The following is a 23,220-nucleotide window of genomic DNA, read 5'->3' as shown; positions in this document are numbered from 1 at the left end:
GTACGAATTGTTTAATACGTCTATACAGTGGTTTATTAAAATAACATTTATCGAAACAACATTTTGCTCCTGATCATCGATATTAATATGTTTAACGCCAGTACGTTTAAATATGCTTAATAGTAACAGAAACGTTTTGGAGATTTTACTTTGTCATTAGTGTCGTGTGTACTTGACTCACAATCAAAGACGTATGTATGTATGTATGTATGTATGTATGTATATATGTGCAATAATATGCGTATATCCGACATATGTATGTACGTCGTGAAATTGATGCGAAAGAACTACGAAATGAAAGGGAATGAAGAAAATATTTATAACTTATGTGTACATACATAATATACACATATATAACGAAAGCAGTTAGAAAAAAAAGTATATATATATATATATGTTTCTGTTTGTTTCTTTTAAATCTTTTCGTGTATAATATTCCATTCATATAAGATAAGACATTGAAACCTGGATAGAACAAACAGACATACAATGCAATATTCGCAAAGTGTAAAGTATACTAGGAATTAATGTATACGATATACACACATGTTTCTCGTGTGCTTTTCATGTTTCGTGAAAACTTTCGATTACGTAGGACTGTTTCTGCGCGAAACGAAGATACATACATACAGCCCGTTTCGAATTTCCTTCTGTCGTATCAAGTTCTTTCGTTTCTGTTCGCTCTTTTCGATTAAATTTAAAATTTGTCACACACGAGACGATTACGGTAAGAATTCTTTTACTCCGTACATTCCTACGTGAAATCAAACGATCAATAACACATACAGGGGCGGGGGGGAAATCTCTGTTTCGAGAATATAATTTCGCAAGAATCGCAAGTCTTAAAAAATAAATATAAATCAAGAAAGATGTAGGCACTTGATTTTTTACATATAATTTTCACTTTCTTTCATGATACGAAATTGTATTCAACGTATAAAAGTTCTACTTTTGTTGAGGGGGGTGAGGAAGAGGGAGGGTGGGTGGTGGTGACGGTGGTACTTGCTCCTTCCGCAAGGAGATGCGTGTCTTGGAGTCCCTGAAGGAAATGTTCAATTATCATAAGTCGAGCAAATAGTTCCTTACCATACGCATCTAGTGTGTCGTACGTAGTTTGGTGTTGCAGCGGATCTTTTTGCTCATCTGTTTCGTGTACCGATAATTTTACGTAGATTTTCTAAATAATCATTTCATGCAACATTTGCCATAACGACGGCTTTCAATTAAATACATACGTCGTATCAGCAGCGTAATCAACAGCGATCGAGTTACATTTACCGAAAATTAACGAGAGAATCGTGTGACTGAAAACAAAACGGTTAACGTTTCGTTAGCCGAATTTCTTTCAACCTATAACAAAAGAAGTTGAGTTATCGAACCGCGAAGGGCTGCTTTCTTACTTTGTCGATCGATCTTTCTTTTCGTTATATACGCGCGTTATATTCTGCTTACAGATCGTACACGATCGTGAATGAATTCACCGTTAGCAACTCTCTCAAGTCGGACAGTTTGAAAATCGGCATTCGCCACTGATAAGATACGAAACTAAGAGAAGTTTTCGCTTTACTGTAATACCGAAATGCTAATTACATATCGACGTAGTTGCGTTGTTACGCGCAAGTGCAAACGAATTATTCCAAGTTGTCAAGTCGGAAGATCGTGTATTATGCGAAAACTGCGTTACATTTTCGTTTTCTTCCCCCGCCCCCCCCCAGTATCGAACACGTATTTTCTCTCTGAGGCAAAGTACTCGTCATTTCTGTTTCTCGCTCGTCAAGAAACAATTTTAGGATACGTTGGGGCGAGTCGTGGTCGCATTTTTAATAGATAAAGTAGGCCTCGTCTGACTTATTTTGTACGTACTATTACCTAATATGTTCCGAGTTTTGTCAAAGTTACATTAATGTTACGTATACTGCGTTAGAATGTTTCGGAAGACATGGCGAATATTCGCTCGAAGAAGAGAGAACGGAGGAAAAAATACAAATATTATTTACATGTCGATAAACGGTGACCCAGCATTTTAGTGCAAACGAATTATTACGTACGTACATGGATAGTTTTTTTTTTTTTAAACGATGTTTATTAGTAGCCGGCAATTTATCGGCTGTAATTCGAAGTGAAACGCGACAGCTTTATTTGTTATTTACACGCGTAGCGTTAGTAAAGAGTTGGTGTTAGTAGATGCGATTGTAACGGAATACACGTGATTTTGGAAACGGGTATTTCCCAGACGTCATTTTGCGGACAGATTTCTGTTGTGTGTACGTAACACGTTCTGTAGTAACTGATAGACGATTGGCTCGTAATTGTTAGAAAAACTGACGACGATTCGATATCCTCGACAACGAATGACAGAAATAAATTGACCTCAGAGAGAAATTAGAGATAGGTAAGTATATACGGCATGGAAGATATAGAGATAAAGCGGTTCCATGATTTAGGAACCAGCTGGGAAATTGACATTGCGCGAAAGCATACGTCCCAATGTTCGCATACTTTTCGTTCTTAATCGCGGATAAAAATCTACATAGTTGTCTTTTGACGGTCAAAGGTTACACGCATCCATATACATATATAGTATGTTTTTTAATTACAAAAATGATGTCACTACGATGGAAACATGTTGCTGTATTATCTGCAAATAACGGAGCTGATCCGTATATGGATAGCAATATCACGATGGAGGATTTACACAGGCGAGAGTTGGGTAGGGGAGACACTGATGTTTATTTTGCTTCTCAATCGATTATAGAATTTTCAAGGTATCGTTAATTCGCTACCAATGACGCTTGGCCGTTGAATTACTTCCAACGAGATAAATACAATTTGCACAACCAAGTAATCAAGAATTCGTAGAAAATAATTATTCGTATACACATATTATATTATATAGGTATATAAATCTGCAATCTCTGGATGTCGAGTTTTATTTGCAATTTTTTATTCATTGCTACTTACTTGTATTACAGTTCTTTCGTTCTAACTTGTTCCTTCGATCGACGTAATGGCTTTCTTTACATTCGCATGGTTCGCTCTTGAGAGTTATGAAATTTGCGTTTCTACACGTTGCACGTGAATCGTAGAAAATGAACTATTGCTTCAGGAATAGAAATAATTAATCTGTTTCGTATTTTGTTATTAGAAAAAATAGTGTAATTTTTATAGAGGCAAATGTAGAATAAGCGGTACGGTACGTACGGTACGCTTTTATATGTGTGTGTGTGTGTGTGTTTTAAATAGATATTTTGCATTGTTTCAGTATGATTAAATGTTACATTGCATTTTTAAACTCTTAACATTGTACATTAATGAATACAATTTTTTTACACAAAAGCTACTAAGAATTCGTAATTTTGTAAAATGGTAATGCACGATAGGGGGATAAGTGCAACGTTATTGCGGGATCGTATAATAGTACAATATTATCCTACCATGTAATACATATACGAGTTTTCGACGTACAGTAACCTGTATTTCGATTAATTTCGAAAATAGATGCTCCAAACAATCGTAACTATACACACCGCATGCATTGTATCGTGTGCCTCGATTTACTTACTCTTTGTATACCGAGTTGCGAACAATACAGGTCTTAAGACGATCAACGCATATTCTACAGTCGTTCACGAAAGTAATGGAATATTTGTAATTCAAACTGTTAATAAATAAAATATGCACTTTAAACTAGAACTTTCGAGATAACTGCGATAAGGCGCGAATCGATCAACACGAGTAAAACTCGTACGTAAAAGATATACGTAAAAGTATATACGTGTACACAGAGCGAAACATCGTTTCGTACGGTCGAGAAATTTTACAGGTCACGATTTTTATAATCCATCGATAGAAATAGCGACATCGTGAAATTAACGACAAGGCATTGATATAATTAAATAGATAGCTCTGCAAATTTTCTTACGATCGTGATTCGGAACACATTTTGAAAAAAAAAAAAAAAAAGAAAAAAAAGAAAAGAAAGAGACGTGTATGGTAGAACCGCGTGGAATAATCGGAGCAACGGTTGGAACGTTACTTTGAAAACTGCAGTGACTAAAAATGTAAAAGTGCGTCATTTATTTGCCAACACTTTGGATCGCGAGCATGGCGATAGTTTTCCCGATAATTGTAATTATTATTTTCGATGATATATCTAATCTGAAAAGGTTGGTCCATTCTAACAGCGACTTATCGGCATTTCACTCGTCGGCATCGATTCGATCGATCTTCTGCTAGTCGGTTTATCCAAACCAGCCGAATATGGTCCGATAGATGGGATTTTGGGAAGGCTAACCTCGAGTTGCAATCGCACCACTTATCGATAATCTTGCACGCACACGTGTGCCATTGCATCTTGTTATGCTTATGAGCGGCCTAATGGGATTCTGTGCTTTCATAGAATACAGGTTATCGATTTCTTTGTTGTCCGTTGTAGCACTTTCCAATATTGGTGTCGCTTGTAACGAGGCGACTTTGAAACGCTCTGCGACACACGAATCAACGACAGCTGTGTATGGTTGTGGCAGATATAACGAAACACGATTCGCAATTCCCCATCGAACATGTGTACGTGTATATATCTGGTACGTGAAATATATGGTACGTGCTACGCAAATACCAAAGCCTTTTCCATTTTACGATAATTCGTATTTCCAAGTCTCGAGATGATACGCTCTGTACCGTTAATTTCTTTACTCTCGCATATACGCGTATATAAGGGCAACGAAAGATTGGCAGAAAGTAATCGAAACCGGTTGAACTTGATATTCCTACCCGTGATTACCTTACCACTTCAAATTACCTTTACCTTTACTTTTCTCTTTTTATGTCTACACATATAGTTGATCGAATCATGGATCGAAATAAATTAATAGAAAGATATATTTTTCCGTTGGACCGAAAGGAATTTCTTATGTCCCGATTTCTCTCGTTATATGGTCTCACGTTGCGACTATTTCGTATCACGAGCGATAGGAACGTGTCCTACGTGATTTATGTAATCCAAGGTTCTCGTAAATAAAAGCAACGATCGACTTGGATGGTGGTTCAAGGTAACCACTATTCTGGTATCAGTCATCGAGCGTCTATCGAGAGCCAGATGTATATGTGAAATCGTTTCACATGCGTTTGGCCTATAGCTTTGATTATGACCTTTTTCGATATAATTGATTAAAAATGAAAATTAATTTAATATAATTTAACCGTTGTAAACCTTTTCGATGAATTTTTAAGCCAAACAAAGTACGATACAGCTGTAAAAGGATAAATTGGTTTAAAGGAAAGAGAAACTATGAAAGAAGGGGAACCATGTAAAGATATAAAATATGAAAAATAGTGTACAACTATCTTTTCACATCATTTTCAATAAAAATGTTAAAACCAACTCTTATCGTAATACCTTGACCATTCGTCATTCAGATTATCGTGTTTTTCTTAATATCACGTCACTTGGTCATTTCTTAAAAGCTTATTTCTTGCCGAAATTGAATTCTTCGCTTTTAACAGCGTCAACTTATACTCTCGTTCTGTTAAATTTCTATGTTTCAATTTTCTGCCAATTATCTTTTCACCTGTTTCTTAGAGTTTCTTGAAGCGCGTAACTTCGTCCTGTGATTCGATAGGAAAAAGTATCTTTGCCCTCTGCCTGACTAATACGTGCATTAACGAGCAAAGAACTTTGTTCAAGGGTTTCTCGTTTTTCTAGAAATTATAATTGCGTTACTCTGTATCTAATATAAAAGCAAAAGGTATGTTTTATACTCACAAGATATAAAATATGTATATAATGTACGATGTAAAATATAAAATATAGGTATATGATATTAGAGAGATATTTCAATTGATTTAAAATCTAAAGTTAGGTGATAATAAAACTGTCGCATAAGGATATTGTCTTGTGTATTTATATTATCGAGCGATTCGTCGATTATTCAGATTGTTCGGAAAAACTGAACGGAAACTGAACGGATCAAACTAAATCGACGATTGTCCATTTCTGGTTGCGTTACTTTTTTCTCTTTTTTAACTTGTACAAGTTGGACAGAGCTAAGTTTCAGATTTCTGTACTCGGCTGTTTTCGCGAATAAATATTTCGCAGAAACTTTTCAACGTGAATAACTGCTAATCGTAATCGCTGGCAGTCAATTCGGTTTGAAACGATCCTTGATACGTGTGTACCATATATACATGGCTGAAATTCCATAATCGATAGCGCGGCGAAGCGAGGGGCCATCGAATAATAAGGTAACGCTATTTTTGTAGAATCTTTGCTCCCTTTCGCAACCTCCCGAACCATTTCATCCCGAAACTTTCGTATCATGTTCGAACAACGTGTACGCGTTGTCTTGTGAATACGTATATAATAATGCAAGTATACGTACGTGTATATGAATCATCGCGAGACGAGACTATGGGATCGTGTTCGACCGATACAAATAGTTCAACGGAGAAATGTTTTCTTCCGCTAAGTTGCGAGTTTGCAGAAACGTTAAACGAGAACGCGTTATCCGTTTTCTTTGGCCGTCAAGAGAGTGAACGAGATACGATAATCATAGCCATTTCTTACGAATTATGCATTTTCCATGTCCGAGACCTGCTCGAAGGAAAAAGATTTCAAACCTAACTACAAACCATAGGGCATCCATCCGTTTGTGCCTCTGTAAAGAAAAAGTTACACAAAGATTTATCTCTGTCTCGCTTCCATCGAATACGTTCGATCGTACCGATCGCACATCGCGGATCAGAGAATCCGGAGAAACATACATACTTTTTTTTATACATACTTTGGAACAAACGAACGATCGCGCCATCGGCTGATTTACTCGTTCTCATTGATGGTATCGATCTCATTGCTTTCGATTGTATCGGTTTCTTCTTTGAAAACTACGACTGCCGATAGAAAAAGCGATCAGCGAATCGGCAAATCATTTTTGTTCCTTACGAACGAAAAGGCTAAGACGACTAGGATTTAGCAGTGCCGCTTTGCGCTTTGTCGTTCTGAGCTTTGTCGAAACCGTCGATTAACGTTTCGATGATGAATTTGATCGTCACTTTGTAGGTGCTCTCCACGTTCTCCGAGTATCGATCTTCTAAAGTTCGCTTCACGGCTTCTAAGAATGGTTGCTCGATTTTCTGAAAATAAAATTCATTGAGAGAGGAATAGGAGGGGGGCGGGAGAGAGAGAGAGAGAGAGAGAGAGAGAGAGAGAGAAACGTCAAATGGGTCAAAGTCGAAATAAAATTCTTAACATTTACGAATATTTTTAGCTAATTAATCGTTCGTCTCCCGTTTAATTTCGTATATACGTTCCTATAATCGTTAACGAATGCCAAGTTTAGTAACTTGTAGACGATTTAGCGTAAAATGCTAGTTATACGCGTTTCCGTGTCCGTTGTCCGTTTAACGCCATCGATCGAGTCGATATCTGCAAAAGTTTTGCAAACCATAACAACATTACCAAAAGCATCGTGCAAAGTATTACATACAAGTTTCAACGTAGCCTTTCGATCAGACACGATCAGACTCGAAAACTATTCGATCCATGTTTGATTTTGTGATATGTTTACTTATTTAAGTAATATCGCACGATAAAGATTATATTACGGCTGTAGTAGGTGGAAGGCTCGCGATTCGATCGGTGTTCGATCGAACCAGCCTAACGAGGAGGCGAACGGTCTTCCTTGGAATCGTCAACAGAGTCGGGAGAAGAAAAAAGTAGTATCCCGTCTGTTGTATGGTACGTGTAACGTCGCTACGGTGTATCACACACGGTATACCATACGTATTACTGTCCAAGTTTGTTTCGGTGAAACAGAGGTATCTCGTATTTTCAGCAGCGACTATAGAACGTAACGAATCTACGAAGGGGACATTCGAGACGCGAGAAAATCGGAAATCAAAGAACTTGTTTATTCTACTATCGTGGACGAGAAACCGTAGTATAGCAACCGAACGTTGGACAAAATCTCGATGCCCACGCCGAGACGTTTTATTCGATGTTTGATCGCGTCGCTTTATCACGTTCTAGTACTACAATTTTGGAAAAATGTTCATACATTTGTGAAATAGTAACGTGATAACGAACGACGATAGGATTTCTTGGTATCGATAATATCAAGTATATAACAAGTTACTTTTTACGAGCTTACCCAAAAGTACTGTGGATTAAAGTCAGGAATCTTTGTATGCGTGGCTCCGACTTGATGAAGACAGGTGAGGAAATCATCCATATTGTCGAGTCCTCTGATACCTTCGTCCAGAGCAGCCATTACTTTTTCCGCGTGTTTGCCCAATTCTACCATATCGAAGCGCTCCTCTTTCGATTTCAAGTCGAGAAAACGCGAAAACATTTGCACCAATTCCTCGTTTTCTTCGAACAACCTGCGAATAAACGAGAGAGTGAACTTATAAAAAGTCGAAGCTTGGTATCCTACTTTCTCTGTCGTCAGTAGCTGCTTCGCGTAGTTGTTTTGTAATTAACATTGGCGAAATACACGCGCGAAACTATGCGATACTTTACCGCAATTTTTATACCGTTTCCTATTCTTTAGTGATAAATAATATATTCCTAAAGATGCGAAGAGAAGAGCAAAGTGTCCAAAGTTGAGAGTAAATTTTATTAAGTGAAAATTATACCGTCATTTTGTCTACGACTTTATTCTATATTCGAATAAAATCGTGTTTCAACGTTTTTATCGATGACAAGGAAAAGTACTTTGTTTTTCTTGAATTCTGTAGGCGTCATAAATCTTGTACTTGGCCTTTAGGGGATAGAAGCTTTTACGATATATCCTGTGTACTTTCTCCGAAAGTAAAACTCGCGAAACTTGGTCCGTGACACGGTCGAGGCAACGCTGTTGTTCCATAAGACTTTATCTTTGTTTCCTTGCTTTACTCGCTTGGCTTTATAGCGACCGTTTCCTCGTTTTCGCGTCAGATATCGTTTTTAATTTTCATTATCATTCGTTTATTGGTGTTTTATTCGCGTCTGTCGGCTTAGCACGACTTCCGGCTATCCATCGCGTTAAACTTTCTCGTTCGATCGCTTCTTGCATATGTACGATACGTAGAACGTTAAAAGGTCCCTAAAGTCTTCGTTCTCTAGGTTTAATATGAACATTTTAAAATCTAGGACCGACGAAGCTTATCTCTTTAGGTAAGACGAGTGTCGCGCGGCATCGTTACTTGCTATGCTTATAATAAGTATTTCTGTCTCGAGTCTTATTCGAATCGCGTTTCTTCTGTTGCGTTGCGCTTCGGTTTCTTCGGTTCTTAAGCGGCTAAAATTTTTAGTTTCCACTTTGTAGGAGGCTGGTAAGATGTCGAGCAACGAGTTTAGAGATTTGCTTTCGATATGTAAATAAAAAAAATTATTAACGCATCGCGCGTTTATCATTATTATACGTATAACCTACTTTACAAGTGTCGCTTTTTGCGTTATGCAGCAACGTTATATAGCAATATGCAACTTTGTACATAATACGTAACTTTGTAGATGCGATGCAACGTAAAGACACATTGTACGTGTACGTGTACGTGTTTCGTGTGTATTGGTGTCTGGAACGAATGGAATCGATAGTAAGGAACTTTGATAAGGCCCTTGAGACGCGAATAGCTTTTCAAAGGTAATTATCGACTTTGATGTTTCGTAATCGATTCGCCAAATTTGTTATATTCGTAGTCTGCACATACGGATGTGTACGATCACCGTAGGTGAATCGCTCGAGACGCGACGTTTCCCAACTTAGATGCCAATTTAACGAACGAAACGAACAATTGTCGAAGAATTAGATCGGTGTAAATACCGTGTGTAAATATCGTGACGCATTGACGAAGAATGGAGTAAGCAATAAGAAGGAGGAACAAGTTATATCGATGCGTAGGATGCAGGTAAAAATAAATAATAAAAAGGTTGGCTCCGTGTGCGTCAGAAACGCTTCGATACGCCGGTAACGAACGATTGTCAATTTCCAACGGCTATCGACCGTCGTTTGTCGCATCTGTGAGTAACCCAGCGAGCATATACGCAACGCGACACTCTCTTTTCGGTTTTCCACCAACGGAGAAAGCAGAGCATCTACCGTCGTTAAAGAGAATGGATCGTATCCAGCAACTGGAGCGCTATCGATCACGAAAAAGGGCAAACATTTCGTTTCTACGTGTACATGTTACTTGTCAACTACGTTGACGGTAAAGACGCGTAAACGATAGCTTCTTTAATAACGCGCTTCGTTATATTCGAAACGATATCGAGCTTTGCAATTTCAAAATGTCCGCTTTTGTGGGAAAAGTTCTCGTTTTATTTATTTACTCTTTCGTTTTCATTTGGATAGAGCTGCAAGTACGATAGAACGAACGTCGCTTACTTGTTTCAAGACGAATATGTTGACAATTTAAATAGTAGGAAATAGTAAGAAAAGAAAGAAAACGGCGAAAAATTTTGCGATAAAGAGATAGAGGTAAAGAGATGGTCGGAGGAGTGGAGTTGGTTAGGAGAAACGGGTTAAGTTTGAAAGAAAGCAAGAAGGCGTACGGACGAAGAAAGACGGAGAAAAAGGAGGAAAGGGAATGAAAGGAACGAGAGGAACGAACGATCGGTTTGAAAGCGGACGAAAAATAAGAGGGAGAATGGAGGAAAAAGGAAGAAACGGGATAGACTCGTTTTCACGTCGACTCGCCTAGAAATGACAGACACGAACGCACTATTTCTGCGCTTGGTCACGCGAATAGTCTGAAAATGCCAATACGAGGAAGTCCATTGTTCGTTAACAGCTGGGACAGAGAGGGAGAAACAACGATCGCCTGCGTTTCACGTCGGAACCTTCAATCCTCGAACGCTCGTTAACATTGAGAAACAGAAAGCAAAAAAATAAACGTGGCCGCGTGTATCGTTTAGTTGTTGTTAATCGCTGTTTATTCGTTACGTTTGCTGTTTCACGAATACCTTGGCGAGGCTATCGTCGAGGCTATATTATCGCGAACCTATAATCGACACATCGATACCAGAGATAGAGGGACGAAAAATTCCACCATACTTTTAATACGAATTCACATGAATTTAATTACATACTCTGATAATAGTTTATTTTCCGATTAACAATCGAGCGATATTTGTCAGAGCGTACAGACCACGATTTCGATTCGGAATCGTAATCGGAATCGGAATCGGAAGAGGGATAAATCTGTGCAAAGATACAAGTGGAAAATATACAGACTATCATTGTTCCACGCTTCTATGCTCTGCTCCGTGGTTGATTATTGGTTGACGGAGGGTCGAATCTGTGCGGTTTTTTCCTCGGTCCACGATAAATTATTTCAGGGTAGCCCTTTGTAGGCATATCCCGTACGCTCTAATTACGCCGAGAGTGCATCGATATCAGGAATCTCATCAATTCAGTAACAAGTGGATAGATAAAGATAGAAAATAAAGGGAGTGAAAGAGATGGACGCGTGTACGCTAAAAGGGTAGCAAGTAAACGAGGAGCAGCGAATAATGGAATCATTTGTCGTCGAACGATATCGGACATCGGCGAGGAGAGCGTAATTAGATGGCGACTAAACTTACGAATCCTCCTTTGTAGATATGTATTTGCATTTTCTACTCGGATTTTTCATCTTCGCGGAACGGAGACCAGCGACTATCGTAAATAGATTGTTTGCTGGTAATTCCGAAAACGACGAAACGATAAAGTAAATGTAGTATGTATTATAGATTGTAATTTGATCACGATACCTGTAGTAAATTATAGTTGTAGGCATAATCGTTTCATAGTTAACCGAGAATATGTTGGTCGTAACATTCGATCATTATATCCGCTCTGATTGTTTCTCTTGTACGTGTACATGTATATTAAACGCAATTATCGATTATTCGATAAGTAAAATTATTATTCGCTACCTTGAATTATTAAATAATCGATAGCCGTTATTCGCGTTACATTTCGTTCGACTCTGAAACATTCGTAGAATAGATCTAAATCTATCTTTGATATTTTCTTTTTTCCTCTTTTAACGGATATTTTCACGGGCAATTAACGGGTAATTCGATAAGACATAAGAGATACGACTCTTTCGCAAGACTATGTAATTCACGTTCGACCAATGAAATGAAAATTTGTATTCGCAATAGGGTTGAGAGTAAAGATAATCTCCTTTATCGAAGCATCTCCATCATTTTCCGAAGTTTGTCGTTCGGGACTAGTTAACGTTTCAAGGACGCGACTGAGGAATAAATTGGCAAATGGAAATCGTACGCGACTCGTAAAATACGAGTTTAAGAAAAATGAAATTATGTGCGAATTTCGTCGTAAGAGCGAAATCGATGAAGAAAGGAGAACCGAGAGTGGAATACCGAGTATAGGTAAAATCTAATATTGGATGATGTGTTATAGCGGAGATTTCGGGTCTAACCCTTACCTGGATTATCGATTTTACTTTTATAAGCGGTGTATAACGCTGTTCGTGTATAGGAAATTATTTAGAACTGCGTGTAACATTGGAGAAGCTGCTTGTTATCTACAAAATAATTTAACAACTTACGATAGAATTTCAATTTTGTCTGTTTCTTTAACACGTTGATCGCCAACGAACAGTCTTGCGTGTTCGGCGAAACGGCCTTTCTAGCCTAATTTCTATGCATTCTTACACTTTGCATCAGTTTCTCTTAAAATCTATACGCGTACGTATATTTTCGTCGAAATTTATTTTGCCATCTTTCGAGATGCCATATTTTTTTCTTCTATTTGCCGCGAAAGAGACAAAAGGATAGCTTCGATCGAATTATAGCTATATAACCGTATGATACAAAGTACATCTAACTCGTAACTACGTAGTAATACGAATAAATAACGAATAGCTCGTTACTCTTTTCCTTATAATTAATTTCCGTATAATTTCTTTCGCTATATAGCGTCTGGTAAACGATATATTCGTATTACTTGAAAAGTTGAGAGGTTATTATTCGAAAAGTAAAGCGCACGACACTCTTGGAACAGCAAGATCGATCGTTGATATTTTTATACGCGGAATTTACTACTTTGTAGGAGGAAATGGCAAGACGTTATCTATATCGCGAACATGGTAGAGATAGGTAGAGATGCGAGGAAAACGAGCGCTGGAAAAGCAACGTATAACGATCGTATCGATAATTTACTACTTGCGACTCGCCTGTAATTAATATGCAAACATCAAACGTAACATTTCGCGTTTAAACAAAAAAAAAAAAAAATCTGTCATTCAGAGCCATTTTTCGAAAATTGAATTGAATTTACTTAAATACGCCGATCACGCTCGGTTATTGTAGGCCAATATCTAGAAACCTATCGTTGTTTCACGAACGATGGAAAGGCTCAGAAGCCGACATATAAAGACAAACGAAAGGAAATTACGTGCGTTTGACAGAGAAGAAACCGGGGATAAAATCTAGTATCCGTGGACGAACGATGAAAAAAAAGAAAAGAAAAGAGACAGACGAGGTAGTTAATTATCCAATTTAATTATCTGCAAAGGCCTCCTTTCGTGACCCGCTATTTTATTTATTAACTAGGTGCACATTTTCTTCTTTTATTTCCGTTTATTTATTTCAAATATGTATCGAATTCCTTTTTTCCAATTCGATGGATATGCTACACTTTCACGTATACGATATCTGAATATATCGTATGTGCAGAATGTCCTTGATTTGTTTCCTCTACGATAAAAGGAGAAGCACGTCGGTCGACATGCCGCTACCATGTGGTAGTTGGTAATAGGTGTTTGTGAATTTCGGAGGAATATGATTCGTACGCTTATAAAGTTGCAAGTTCGTTTGAAACGGATGTTATTTCGGTGCACGTAAATTCTGTTATCCAAATGTTTTTATTACTAACTCGAAACCTATCGATCCGAGCGTTAGTTGGACATTTTAGATGGTAGAAAACACGATATACTAGCGATACTTATAATACGTGTCTGTGATCTCGCGGAAGATACAAGGAAAGGTTGTAACGAATGTGGAAGAACATGCGCTGTTTGGAAATGTGCGTTTGATGTAGTATGAAATAAATTATCGACTTGCGTAATTCTCTTAATAAAAATATAAAATCTCCTTAGAGCGGAAATTTTATTACGCGATCCATCGAGTAACCGTGGAATCGAATCGCCATATAAATGGTTATAAACCATATAATCCCCTATAGTTTGTCAGATTAATACGATTAATTTCCTTGGATTAGAAAAAGTTAACAGGAACGATTATACCGCCGATGGTATCTCATTGTCTTTTATAATATACGGTCTCTGGAGAAAAGGTTAATTCGTCCGTAACCGTTAGCTTTATCCGCCTTTAACGATATCGCGTACAAGTACGGATGTCGCAAATGGGGAAAAAGATATAGATAAGACTAAGCTCTAAAGGGGTGGCGAGTTTCTCGGATATCGTGATCGTACGATATCGGATCTCTACTTTATCGGCCACCTCTTAAGGAAATTGTAGGTAGTCCGTGAATCCTCGTCTCCCGTTAAACCGATATAACAGTTCGAACGGACGAAACGTTGACAACTGTTGGGTCGTTATCGCGCGCTAATGATAAACGACGAAAATTTTAGCGACAACGAAACTAAGAACCGGCCGATTTCAGTGTTTTAACGGTGCATTTTGAACGTTCGACTCGATACTAAACACGACGATAGAACGTTTGTAATAACGGAGAAACGAAATTGACTAATAGCGTCGTTTTCATCGTTTCGGTCATCGTACAAAGTTTTTCGAAGAAACGCCTATCTTTCAACAGCATGGTTCTATTTCTTATTTGTTTTTATTTCTTATTGCTTCTCGCAATTAATTATATCGCACGTTACTTTATTAATTATATTACAGAGCCACGTACCCTTTCTTCTATCTCTGGATTCCAGTGATATCGTGTACTTAATGCACGCTCTAGTGATACGTAATTTTTATAGAACTTTTCTTACGTTTAATGCGTTACAAACCTCATGAGCATAAAGACACCGGTCGTTTCTAGCTTTCTGGAGACCGCTTTCCAACTGGCCATAACCGTAAATTTCTGTTTCGCTGTTAACGGAAGCCGTGGGTCCGTGGTGGGTTGATTCGGTGTGGCCAATTTGCTGAGTTCGCAGCCCATGTCGAGTATCGGTGATCTGTTCCTTTCTTCTTCGGGAATAGAATTTTACCTTGGAGAACGATCAGTAGATTTGACCGGATCGAGCGGGAAAAATCTTCAATCCTGTACGAAGCTTCGTTGATCTTCGACTCGCTTCGACCATGGAATCTACGGACGCCGCACGGCAATCAATCCGGCCGAAAAACGGACGAGCAAACTTTAATCAAGCGGCGGGCAATCAGCTGGTTTCCCACGGTTTCATCGAATCACTCGCGTTCAAGCGTTTCACTGGATTTTTGCCCCGAAAGATTTAACGTATTAAGAAAAAGGCTAGTCATTTATAATCCCTCGCTCCTCACCACTTGGTTACCACTTTACGAACAATCGATACGAAGCAACGTGTTGTTCGATCGCTGGCGTTCCGTTCGAAGTTAACGTAGCCGTCGTCGTCGTCGTCGTCGTCGTCGTCGTCGTCGTCGAAATCGAAACTGTTACGTTTAAGCGAAAAGTTCAAATCCATTCGTCCTCCTGCTGGTCTCCGTTGTTGATAATTTTGCATTTAAAGTTCATTTAAGATACACGTGAAAAACGGGAAACTCGTTCCTCCTTCTCCTCTCCAATATGCTTTATCTTCTGCGAATGTCAAAACGAATCACCGAGTAACAACGATCCACGATTCTTTTGAGTCTTTTCTCCGGCTGCATCGAATGCAACGACGCTTTGTCGAAATATTCTAGCAGAACGACCGCGGCCGAATACTGTAATTAGAACAACTTGCTTGATAAGTGGTAACGATTCGCTTGGTGGAAAAGGGGAGACGGTGGACGTTGCTAAGCGCGAATGCAGATTTAAGCGCGAGGATTTCGAGGTTTCCCGATCGTCAATTTGTAAGTAGAAGGGAGAGAGAGAGAGAGAGAGAAATATTTGATTTCGATGCGTGATTTATTATATGCGGTTATAGGGTTTTTACGAGATTTCAAGGTGTTCTCGTTTCGTCGCAAACGTACCGACACGACGCGATGTCCAGACGAATACGTACGATCGGTAATTATACGTACGAAGAGTCCTTGAAAATCTAAAAATTAATCGTCTATCATAATATAATTCATCTAATGAGAATGTATGATAAAATTCTATAATTTTCTACCTGAAACTTTCTAGTCCAAGTGGATATTACTCTTCGAGCAAACTGACTTTTCGCCAACATCGTCTGTCTCGTTCGATGTTCATAAATATGTAAAGAAAGGAACAAGAAATAATTACTTTTCTGATAAATAGACCTACCAACTAGCCTAATAAATAGGTAAATGTGGTGGAAAGTATCGATCAACGTGTAATTATCGAATTGCTCGAACGACCAAAGACTTAGCTTTAAGCTTTAAGGCATTAGCGTAGCAGAAATTAACGAAGATACAAAAATTCTCGTTCGACCGTTAACTTCGTAGCTTTAATTGTTAAAGAGATTCGTTTTTGATTCGGAGTTGAACCGACGGGAAATAATTGGGAGAAGAAGGGGAACGAAAGTCTCTTACTCGATGGAGAAATATAAAACTCGAGGAAGAAGCGATAACGAAGGTGAAAATGATGGAAAAAGGAAAAACGTTTGAAGGGATAATCAGAAGACGGCAAAGTCTGTAACGAAGGATACTTTGCCTCGCGCGTAAACAAAGACACGAAAAGAGGAGAGAGAACGTAAAAATTTGAATAATCTTAAAAGCAGGTTGACCGTGTTACATGGTGTTGGTCGAATGGCTGTAAAATTTGGTATCGAGAAGCGAATAATCGATCCGATTCGCGGATCGAGTACGAGTCTCTTGAGTCGTCGAGTTAACGTTTACGAAACACGATAACGGAACAGTATAACGGAACAAGAGCGTCATGGAAAATGTTGGTGCTTTGACCAATTTGTAGGAAAAGATCTCGTCGATTATTTTACACAGCAAAGTGTAGACATTAATTAGTAGAAGCAGCACGTACATACGTACATGTACATGTGCACGTATCTATAGATTCCGTATTAAAGCGCAACCATGCGTTACTAGATCGCGGATGTTTATACAAATGCATATTTTTATCGGAACGAACGAACAGAGCAAACGAATAAGCGGAGATTCGTTCTGTATTATGGCACGTAGTTTATTCTAAATATGCGTTTGTTATATCTTCGCACACTATGCATAGCTTGCGCATTTCCCTACATCTTTGTACATTTAAATTTGCCACGAACGCATAGACGTCGATATCCTATACGTATTATGGTTCGATCGTACAGGCAGTTTTAATCGCCTTTTAATTACCGCTTGAATCGATCGTAGCGATTTAACAGAATTTGTTTTATCCGACTCGTAAATTAGAGACGAAACAAGTGGAAGATATCGAGCTTGTCAAACGATGGATGATTGTCGCGCAACTACGTCCAACTACCTGCCAACTATTACCGTGACGTATATACATATTTACTTTTACAGATCCACCTACTATCTTTGTACGGTAGCCGTAGTAACAGCAACGGATAAAATCGGTTGAGATTTTCTTATTTTATGACTAAATTACTCGTGTCGTGGAAAAATAAGCAAGTGGCCGGATACTTGCGAGCAGCGTACAGCGTACAGAACAGTGTACAGAAACAAGGAAGTGGAAGCATGTTTGATGGAAACGATGGAAATTTCACCCTTTTTCACTTTCTACTTTACAGTTTTTACTTACTTTTACTAACTTTTCTCTGGCTATTGGAAGACCGTTGAATCGACGTGTACGTTAACTAGAAATATTTTTGACGATCACGGGTGCACGAACGCGTATACTATAAAGTTTCACTCCTTAGATTCTGACGATAAGTACATCAACAATGTACAACAATCTCTTGGTTTGGGGCGAGAAGCTTGGTGTAAAAGTATCTCGAGGACTGGGAAAGAAGAAAGTCGAGAAATCAGCGTGACGCTGAACACCGACATCGTGTCAAGCGTTTTCGCACGAATATCAATTCTCGAGACAGTTTCTCTCGTAGGACAGTGTCAGAACGGAAAGAAATGAAAAGGAAAGGAAAGGAAAGGAAAGGAAAGGAAAGGAAAGGGAGGGAAAGGAAAGAAACGATAAAGCGACGAAAGATCGTAGTCGGTGTGCTTTTTAGGAAAGCATCGTCCACCGTTCAATTTCCTCTCTTCTCAGAGTAGGGGTAAACGGGGGAAAGAGAGAAGCGCGGAAGAATCACCTGGTGGATGGATGAAACAGGGTTTCTCTGATCCCCGACGAACCGTCAACCGAATCGATTCGCACGATTTACAAGCCACGAGCTACGATTGTCCTTCCCTTGTTTTAAATAGGTCCTGGCTCGTCGGTCAGCGGAGCGCTGCTTCTGCATTCTGTTCCCTCTTCCTCGTTCCGGTCGAAGGAAGAGAGAGCCGAGAGAATATATGGTTAGCGCGCGCCAGTGTCTTCAGCGACGCGTCCTTTTCCCAGAGGAGCAAGTTTTCGTTCCGCATGTGTCTGTACGTGCGTTCCTCGTTCCGAGTAGGCGCGACTGCTGTCGGCGGAGCCGTTCATTCGCCGTTTCCAACGCGGCTACCAAGGACCTATCGCGATTTTCCAACACGTTCTCGTGGTCACGGTTCCAGTTTTCTATCTTTAGAACGTCTCCCGGGGCTCGGATCGTTCGCGTGACGATGATTTGCGCAACCGTGTTGCCTTCAGCCCGGACGAGCCGAGACTGAGCCACCGGTAACAAGTGCTCGGGTCGAGCACGCACATGCGCGCAGCCACATCCACCCCCTTGTCTTTTCCATCTTCCCTTACAAACCCCTTTCCTCTCCTATCGTCCCTCGCCCTCCAACCCCCACCGCTTATTTCCTTCCCCACTCGGCGTTAATCTTTCTCGATACAACCTGCGACCAATTAATCGAGCGCTTTGCGCTTTTCTTCACCGGCCGAGGCAACGAGTTCCTCTTCCACTCTCGAGCGTTTTCGACGTCGCAAGTCGCGTCGGACTGGGTTGCATGGCTGTATATGTAAACCGGCGAGGAACCATGCTCCTTTACGTACCTTTAGCCTCTGAAAAAAAGCGTTACACGTTAGAATAGACGACGTTCGTAATATCGTAACGAATATACTTTCACGCAATTTTCCGTACGAAATAAGATAAAACGAAACTACTCGTGTAAATATATTTTACGATCGTAACCATGGTCACCTCCGAACAAGGTGGAACGGTGAAGCGGTGGAACGCTAACCTGGCTACCGGCAGCAGTAAATCCGACAGGTGTGTTTACGTTCGTTAAGGACGCAGGACGAGAGGGTTCCGTGAAAAGGCCGGAAGATGCTCGGCTCGCGAGCACCTACCAATCAGCTGGCTTTGCGTTAATTCAACCTAAAGCCGCGCGGCGAGGTTTCCGTTCTTTTCTCGCAGAGGCCGTTTCTTAGTCAGTTCGTGACGACGCGTGCCCTCGACGCGACGTACCTCTCGATCTCGTTCGATAAATCCATTTTCCCCTGATCGATCCGCGACCATTCCACGACACGCTCTCTTCTTTCCTGTTGTCGTCGTAAACTTGCCGGACGGACGTTCGCTTTTACCCAATTCCTTCCTTTCGATTCGTGTTGATCAATCGGACTCGACCAACGATCGATCGGCGATCCGACCGATAAAATCCGACTGTCTGACAACGGTGAACGATTTCGTGATAATTCGTCAAGTTGGAGCGGCACGGAAAGTTGCTCGGGTTCTAAAAAAGGGGAGCGGGAACGCGCGTTCGTATAAAAGTGCAACAAACGATCAACGATCGAACAAGGAGAGAAGATTATCGAAGAATTAACAATATATCGTCGTGATGATAGATATTGTCGCGTCAGTTTGCTATGCAAGCGCGATACGTATGTAAATTTACCGCGTATTAACATATTCGAAATTATCCGATGAAAATTGTTGTTGCACGCGATAAAAGATAATTACGTAATTAGCCCGTAATTATTTCCTTCTATGTGTACGTATCTTTTTGTTCCTAGAACGGTATTTCGTATATATATATACATATTTATATAACGGTACTTTGTCATGTATAAACGAACGACACGGTTACGTGGTTATTTCGCATATTTGTATAAAAAATAAGTGTGAAATTTGCGTTGTACAGTGAAAAACGATGAATGTTGATAAGTACGAGAAGTGCCAAAGATATCGGTGAGGCGAACCTAGACGAAAACAGCGACCCTTTTGTCGGCCAGGTAAGCGCAACGAAAGACCTTGGAAATCTTTTTTGCTTCTTCCACTTGCGATTTATGCAATTCCTACTGTATTCCCGTTATTACCGCCATGTGATCTACGGAGCATGTACTCGTGTATTCGGCTCGATGATTCTTACACGTTCTGTAATCATACAGGTCTATCGCTCCGTTAAACGATCCTACTCGTTACGAAGTTACATACTCCTCTTGTACTCGTAAATCTACGATATAATTCGCTGTACTAAAAGCATGTTAAAACGGAAGGTTAGTTTTACAAAGCGTTTTACAAAGTTTGAGCTATCTAGATATCTTTTTCGAATCGGAAAAACTGAAAATCATTCGAGTCTTTGTTCGAGCGAGACCGAGACAGAGGGTGAAGAAATACCTTTGTATACCAATGAATAGCGGCATAGTTACATTTTGCCACCGCATATAACACGATTTAATTTTGTTCGTTTGCTTTGAGACTATAGCTTCCTTCAAGTTGCGCAAAGCGTTTTGTAGGTATTTGTACGAAACTAAATTATTGTTTCTACAAGTTATACATTCTCTCTCTCTCTATCTATCCATCTATCTATCTATCTCCCTATCTATCTATCTCGTGTACGATCGTAGGGATTTTAGTGAAATTCCAAACCAATTTAAAATCGACTAATACGGATTGCCATTGTTATTCGTGTTATTTGCTGACACAAGCTTTAAACATAGTTCGGAAGTTCTACATACGGAGCTTGTGTTCATCTATCGTATACAAAGTTCGTGTGAGTTGAACCGAGATAAAAACATTTGTGCGTCGCGCGAATAACTTTGAATGCTACGAATAATACAGACGATGTTGGTGGCATGTTCGAATGTTCGTTCCATTTAATTCGTCTAGTTGTTGCGTACTTGTAAGTACTTTTAATTTATGTTATAAGGATAAATTATAGATATGCGTTAACGCTTGAAAACGCCTTGACGAACTTGGGTCGCTTGTTTGTCGTAAATTAACGTAAATTTCATATAAATACATCTTTACGAAAAAAAAGATGACTGTTTGGTAGTACATAAGTACAGTTTCTATTACGTACGTACAATTCTAAACTCAAACACGTTTTCTGCGTTATTTCTTCGATATTGCCAAGAAAGTGAAAAGTGAAATTGTTTTTGCAAAGGGTAAATTGGTCGCTATAGGATATCCGGCGATGTTACAAGGTGAATAATTATTGCCAGTTATAACTGAAACGAAAGCAATACGAGAGGATAATTTTTCAAGAAGACAATGCTGCTGTTCGCGTCTAACGGCTTGTAATCAAGGAGGTAGTTTCGAGATTTTGGAGTAGAATTATTAGCATGGACAGCGTCGAGAAAATGTCGTTGAGCTTAAAGAAAGAGTAGAATCCGCTTCGGATTTTTATTGCGCATATTCGAAACGAAGCCAAGTATCGAATGAAAAAGTAACAAAATTAACGTAAAGTATATTTTTTCGTACCTTTTATCTACCGAAAAGCACGATGCGATCGATCAACTGTAATTTTATATTCCTCCAACGTTTGATATCGATAACTAACTCGAGAATTGCAACAGGATTTGTGTTATATCGTCCTGGTAGATGGTTTATCAGCGAGTTATCAAGTATGCCGGGTCGAAGGAGGGTGGCTCCGAAGAGGGAGAGAAATTTTTAATTTAGAGCGAATCAGCAGCCGGGTGTTACGGCTAGTCGAGTTATTTTACTCTCGGCGCTTGTTTAAAATCTTGCAAAGTTAAGAGAACAGCTGCTTGGCGTAAACGAAACGAGCAAGATATTATCAAGCAAGGAATCGTGTCGTTTTCAAAGAAAATTAACTAAACGATATTAAGGTGCGATAGCTATAGTCAAAATTGACTGATATAACGTCGGTAATAATAAAAGTTGCATATTTTTATACTCGTCTCTTTCGAAAGAACTCACCAAGCCAGAAGGGAATTATCACTGAAATACCGTGAAGCGTTTGAGCGTTTACTATCTTTACGGACTCGGAGGGAGAGTAAGTAAATGGAGAAAAATGTGTCGAATTTATTTATTTGTATGTCGGTATACTTTCACCTTTTTCGGTTACCCACTAGTAACCGACTAGCTGGTCGGTGAAGCTTTTTCCAAAAAATCGGTTTCTATTTCTTTCACTTTTAAAATTGTTTCTATTTTTACCGTGTCTTTGTATTTTCATTATTCGTTTCTTCGGAATACACGCGTTTAAGTCAATAAGCGTATAGTTTCACGCGATCGCTAACGATGTATTCGTAATTAATGGATTAAGCAGAATGACTTTCAAGGATAGCTTTTAATTACTTCCTGTAATCACCTTAATTCCGTTATGAATCTGTTACGCGTCCAATTAGCGTAAATTCACGAGGTATGTATCAAGGGTGTATAAGATATATTCTCTTTACGAAAGAAGCAAAACTTGAACTTGTTCCGAATTAAAATGCACTTTCTCTTTTGACGCTTGTCTTTCCGATATTATTTAATTGCAGGAAATAAGGAGAAAAACAGAAAATTATCAAGTTAACGAGTAGACCACACGGTTCTAAATCTCTCGCCTATTCAAAGTGGATTAAAAATAATATGTTAAATCGTCGAACGTCTCTCGTAACTCGATTACCGAGTAATTCGTTTCTATGTATATTAAAATTAGCGAGCAGTATTAAACGTAAAGATCCGAATCTGTACAGGATGTTACGTATGCTGTTCGCCGTTCTCTTTTATTTTCTTTTTTCTCAAGCGCTAGTTTTTTATGAGAAACGGCAAAGGTCAAAGTTTTACGATCTTTTAGACGCCGTACAATGGCGTCAGTAAATTTTTTTTAATTTACCACCGTCCTTTAAATCGATAGTTAAAATCTTTTTTACGAAACGAGTGTTCGATACGACCCAAGTACGACGTAGT

At 39.2% G+C, this 23,220-nt stretch overlaps 2 protein-coding genes across 12 annotated transcripts in view; one reads left to right on the top strand and one right to left on the bottom strand.

Moving 5' to 3' along the window:
* Positions 1–7: 7 nt before the first annotated feature.
* On the bottom strand, positions 8–19,143 carry LOC117154858 (globin-1). Of its 5 annotated transcripts, XR_013059501.1 has the most exons (6): positions 18,310–19,143; positions 14,968–15,856; positions 8,148–8,379; positions 6,783–7,131; positions 6,381–6,656; positions 8–5,700 (listed from the first exon to the last, which is right to left on the bottom strand). XR_013059501.1 is itself a non-coding variant. In XM_076622651.1 (4 exons), the coding sequence occupies exons 2-4, from the start codon at positions 15,117–15,119 to the stop codon at positions 6,961–6,963; spliced, it is 555 nt and encodes a 184-aa protein (XP_076478766.1). In that variant the 5' UTR covers positions 15,120–15,856; positions 18,310–19,143; the 3' UTR covers positions 8–6,960. The 5 variants fall into 5 exon arrangements, 1 of the variants encoding a protein (XP_076478766.1); XR_013059500.1 differs by having other exon boundaries at positions 8–6,656; positions 6,767–7,131; XR_013059499.1 differs by having other exon boundaries at positions 8–6,656.
* A 355-nt stretch (positions 19,144–19,498) lies between these two features.
* Positions 19,499–23,220, top strand: part of LOC117154855 (uncharacterized) — a 46,378-nt gene continuing 42,656 nt past the window's right edge. For 3 of the 7 annotated variants that reach the window (XM_076622637.1, XM_076622638.1, XM_033330209.2), the window contains exon 1: positions 19,499–20,315. In XM_076622637.1, the coding sequence (XP_076478752.1) occupies positions 20,238–20,315 (78 nt within the window). In that variant the 5' untranslated portion in view covers positions 19,499–20,237. The remainder of the gene's footprint in view (positions 20,316–23,220) is intronic. The other 4 variants (XR_004463838.2, XM_033330201.2, XM_033330202.2 and 1 more) reach the window with 3 other exon arrangements.

The sequence above is a fragment of the Bombus vancouverensis genome, chromosome 11, assembly GCF_051014615.1.
Source record: "Bombus vancouverensis nearcticus chromosome 11, iyBomVanc1_principal, whole genome shotgun sequence".
NCBI classification, from domain to species: Eukaryota; Metazoa; Arthropoda; class Insecta; order Hymenoptera; family Apidae; genus Bombus; species Bombus vancouverensis.
This window is presented reverse-complemented; position numbering and strand designations above follow the sequence as displayed.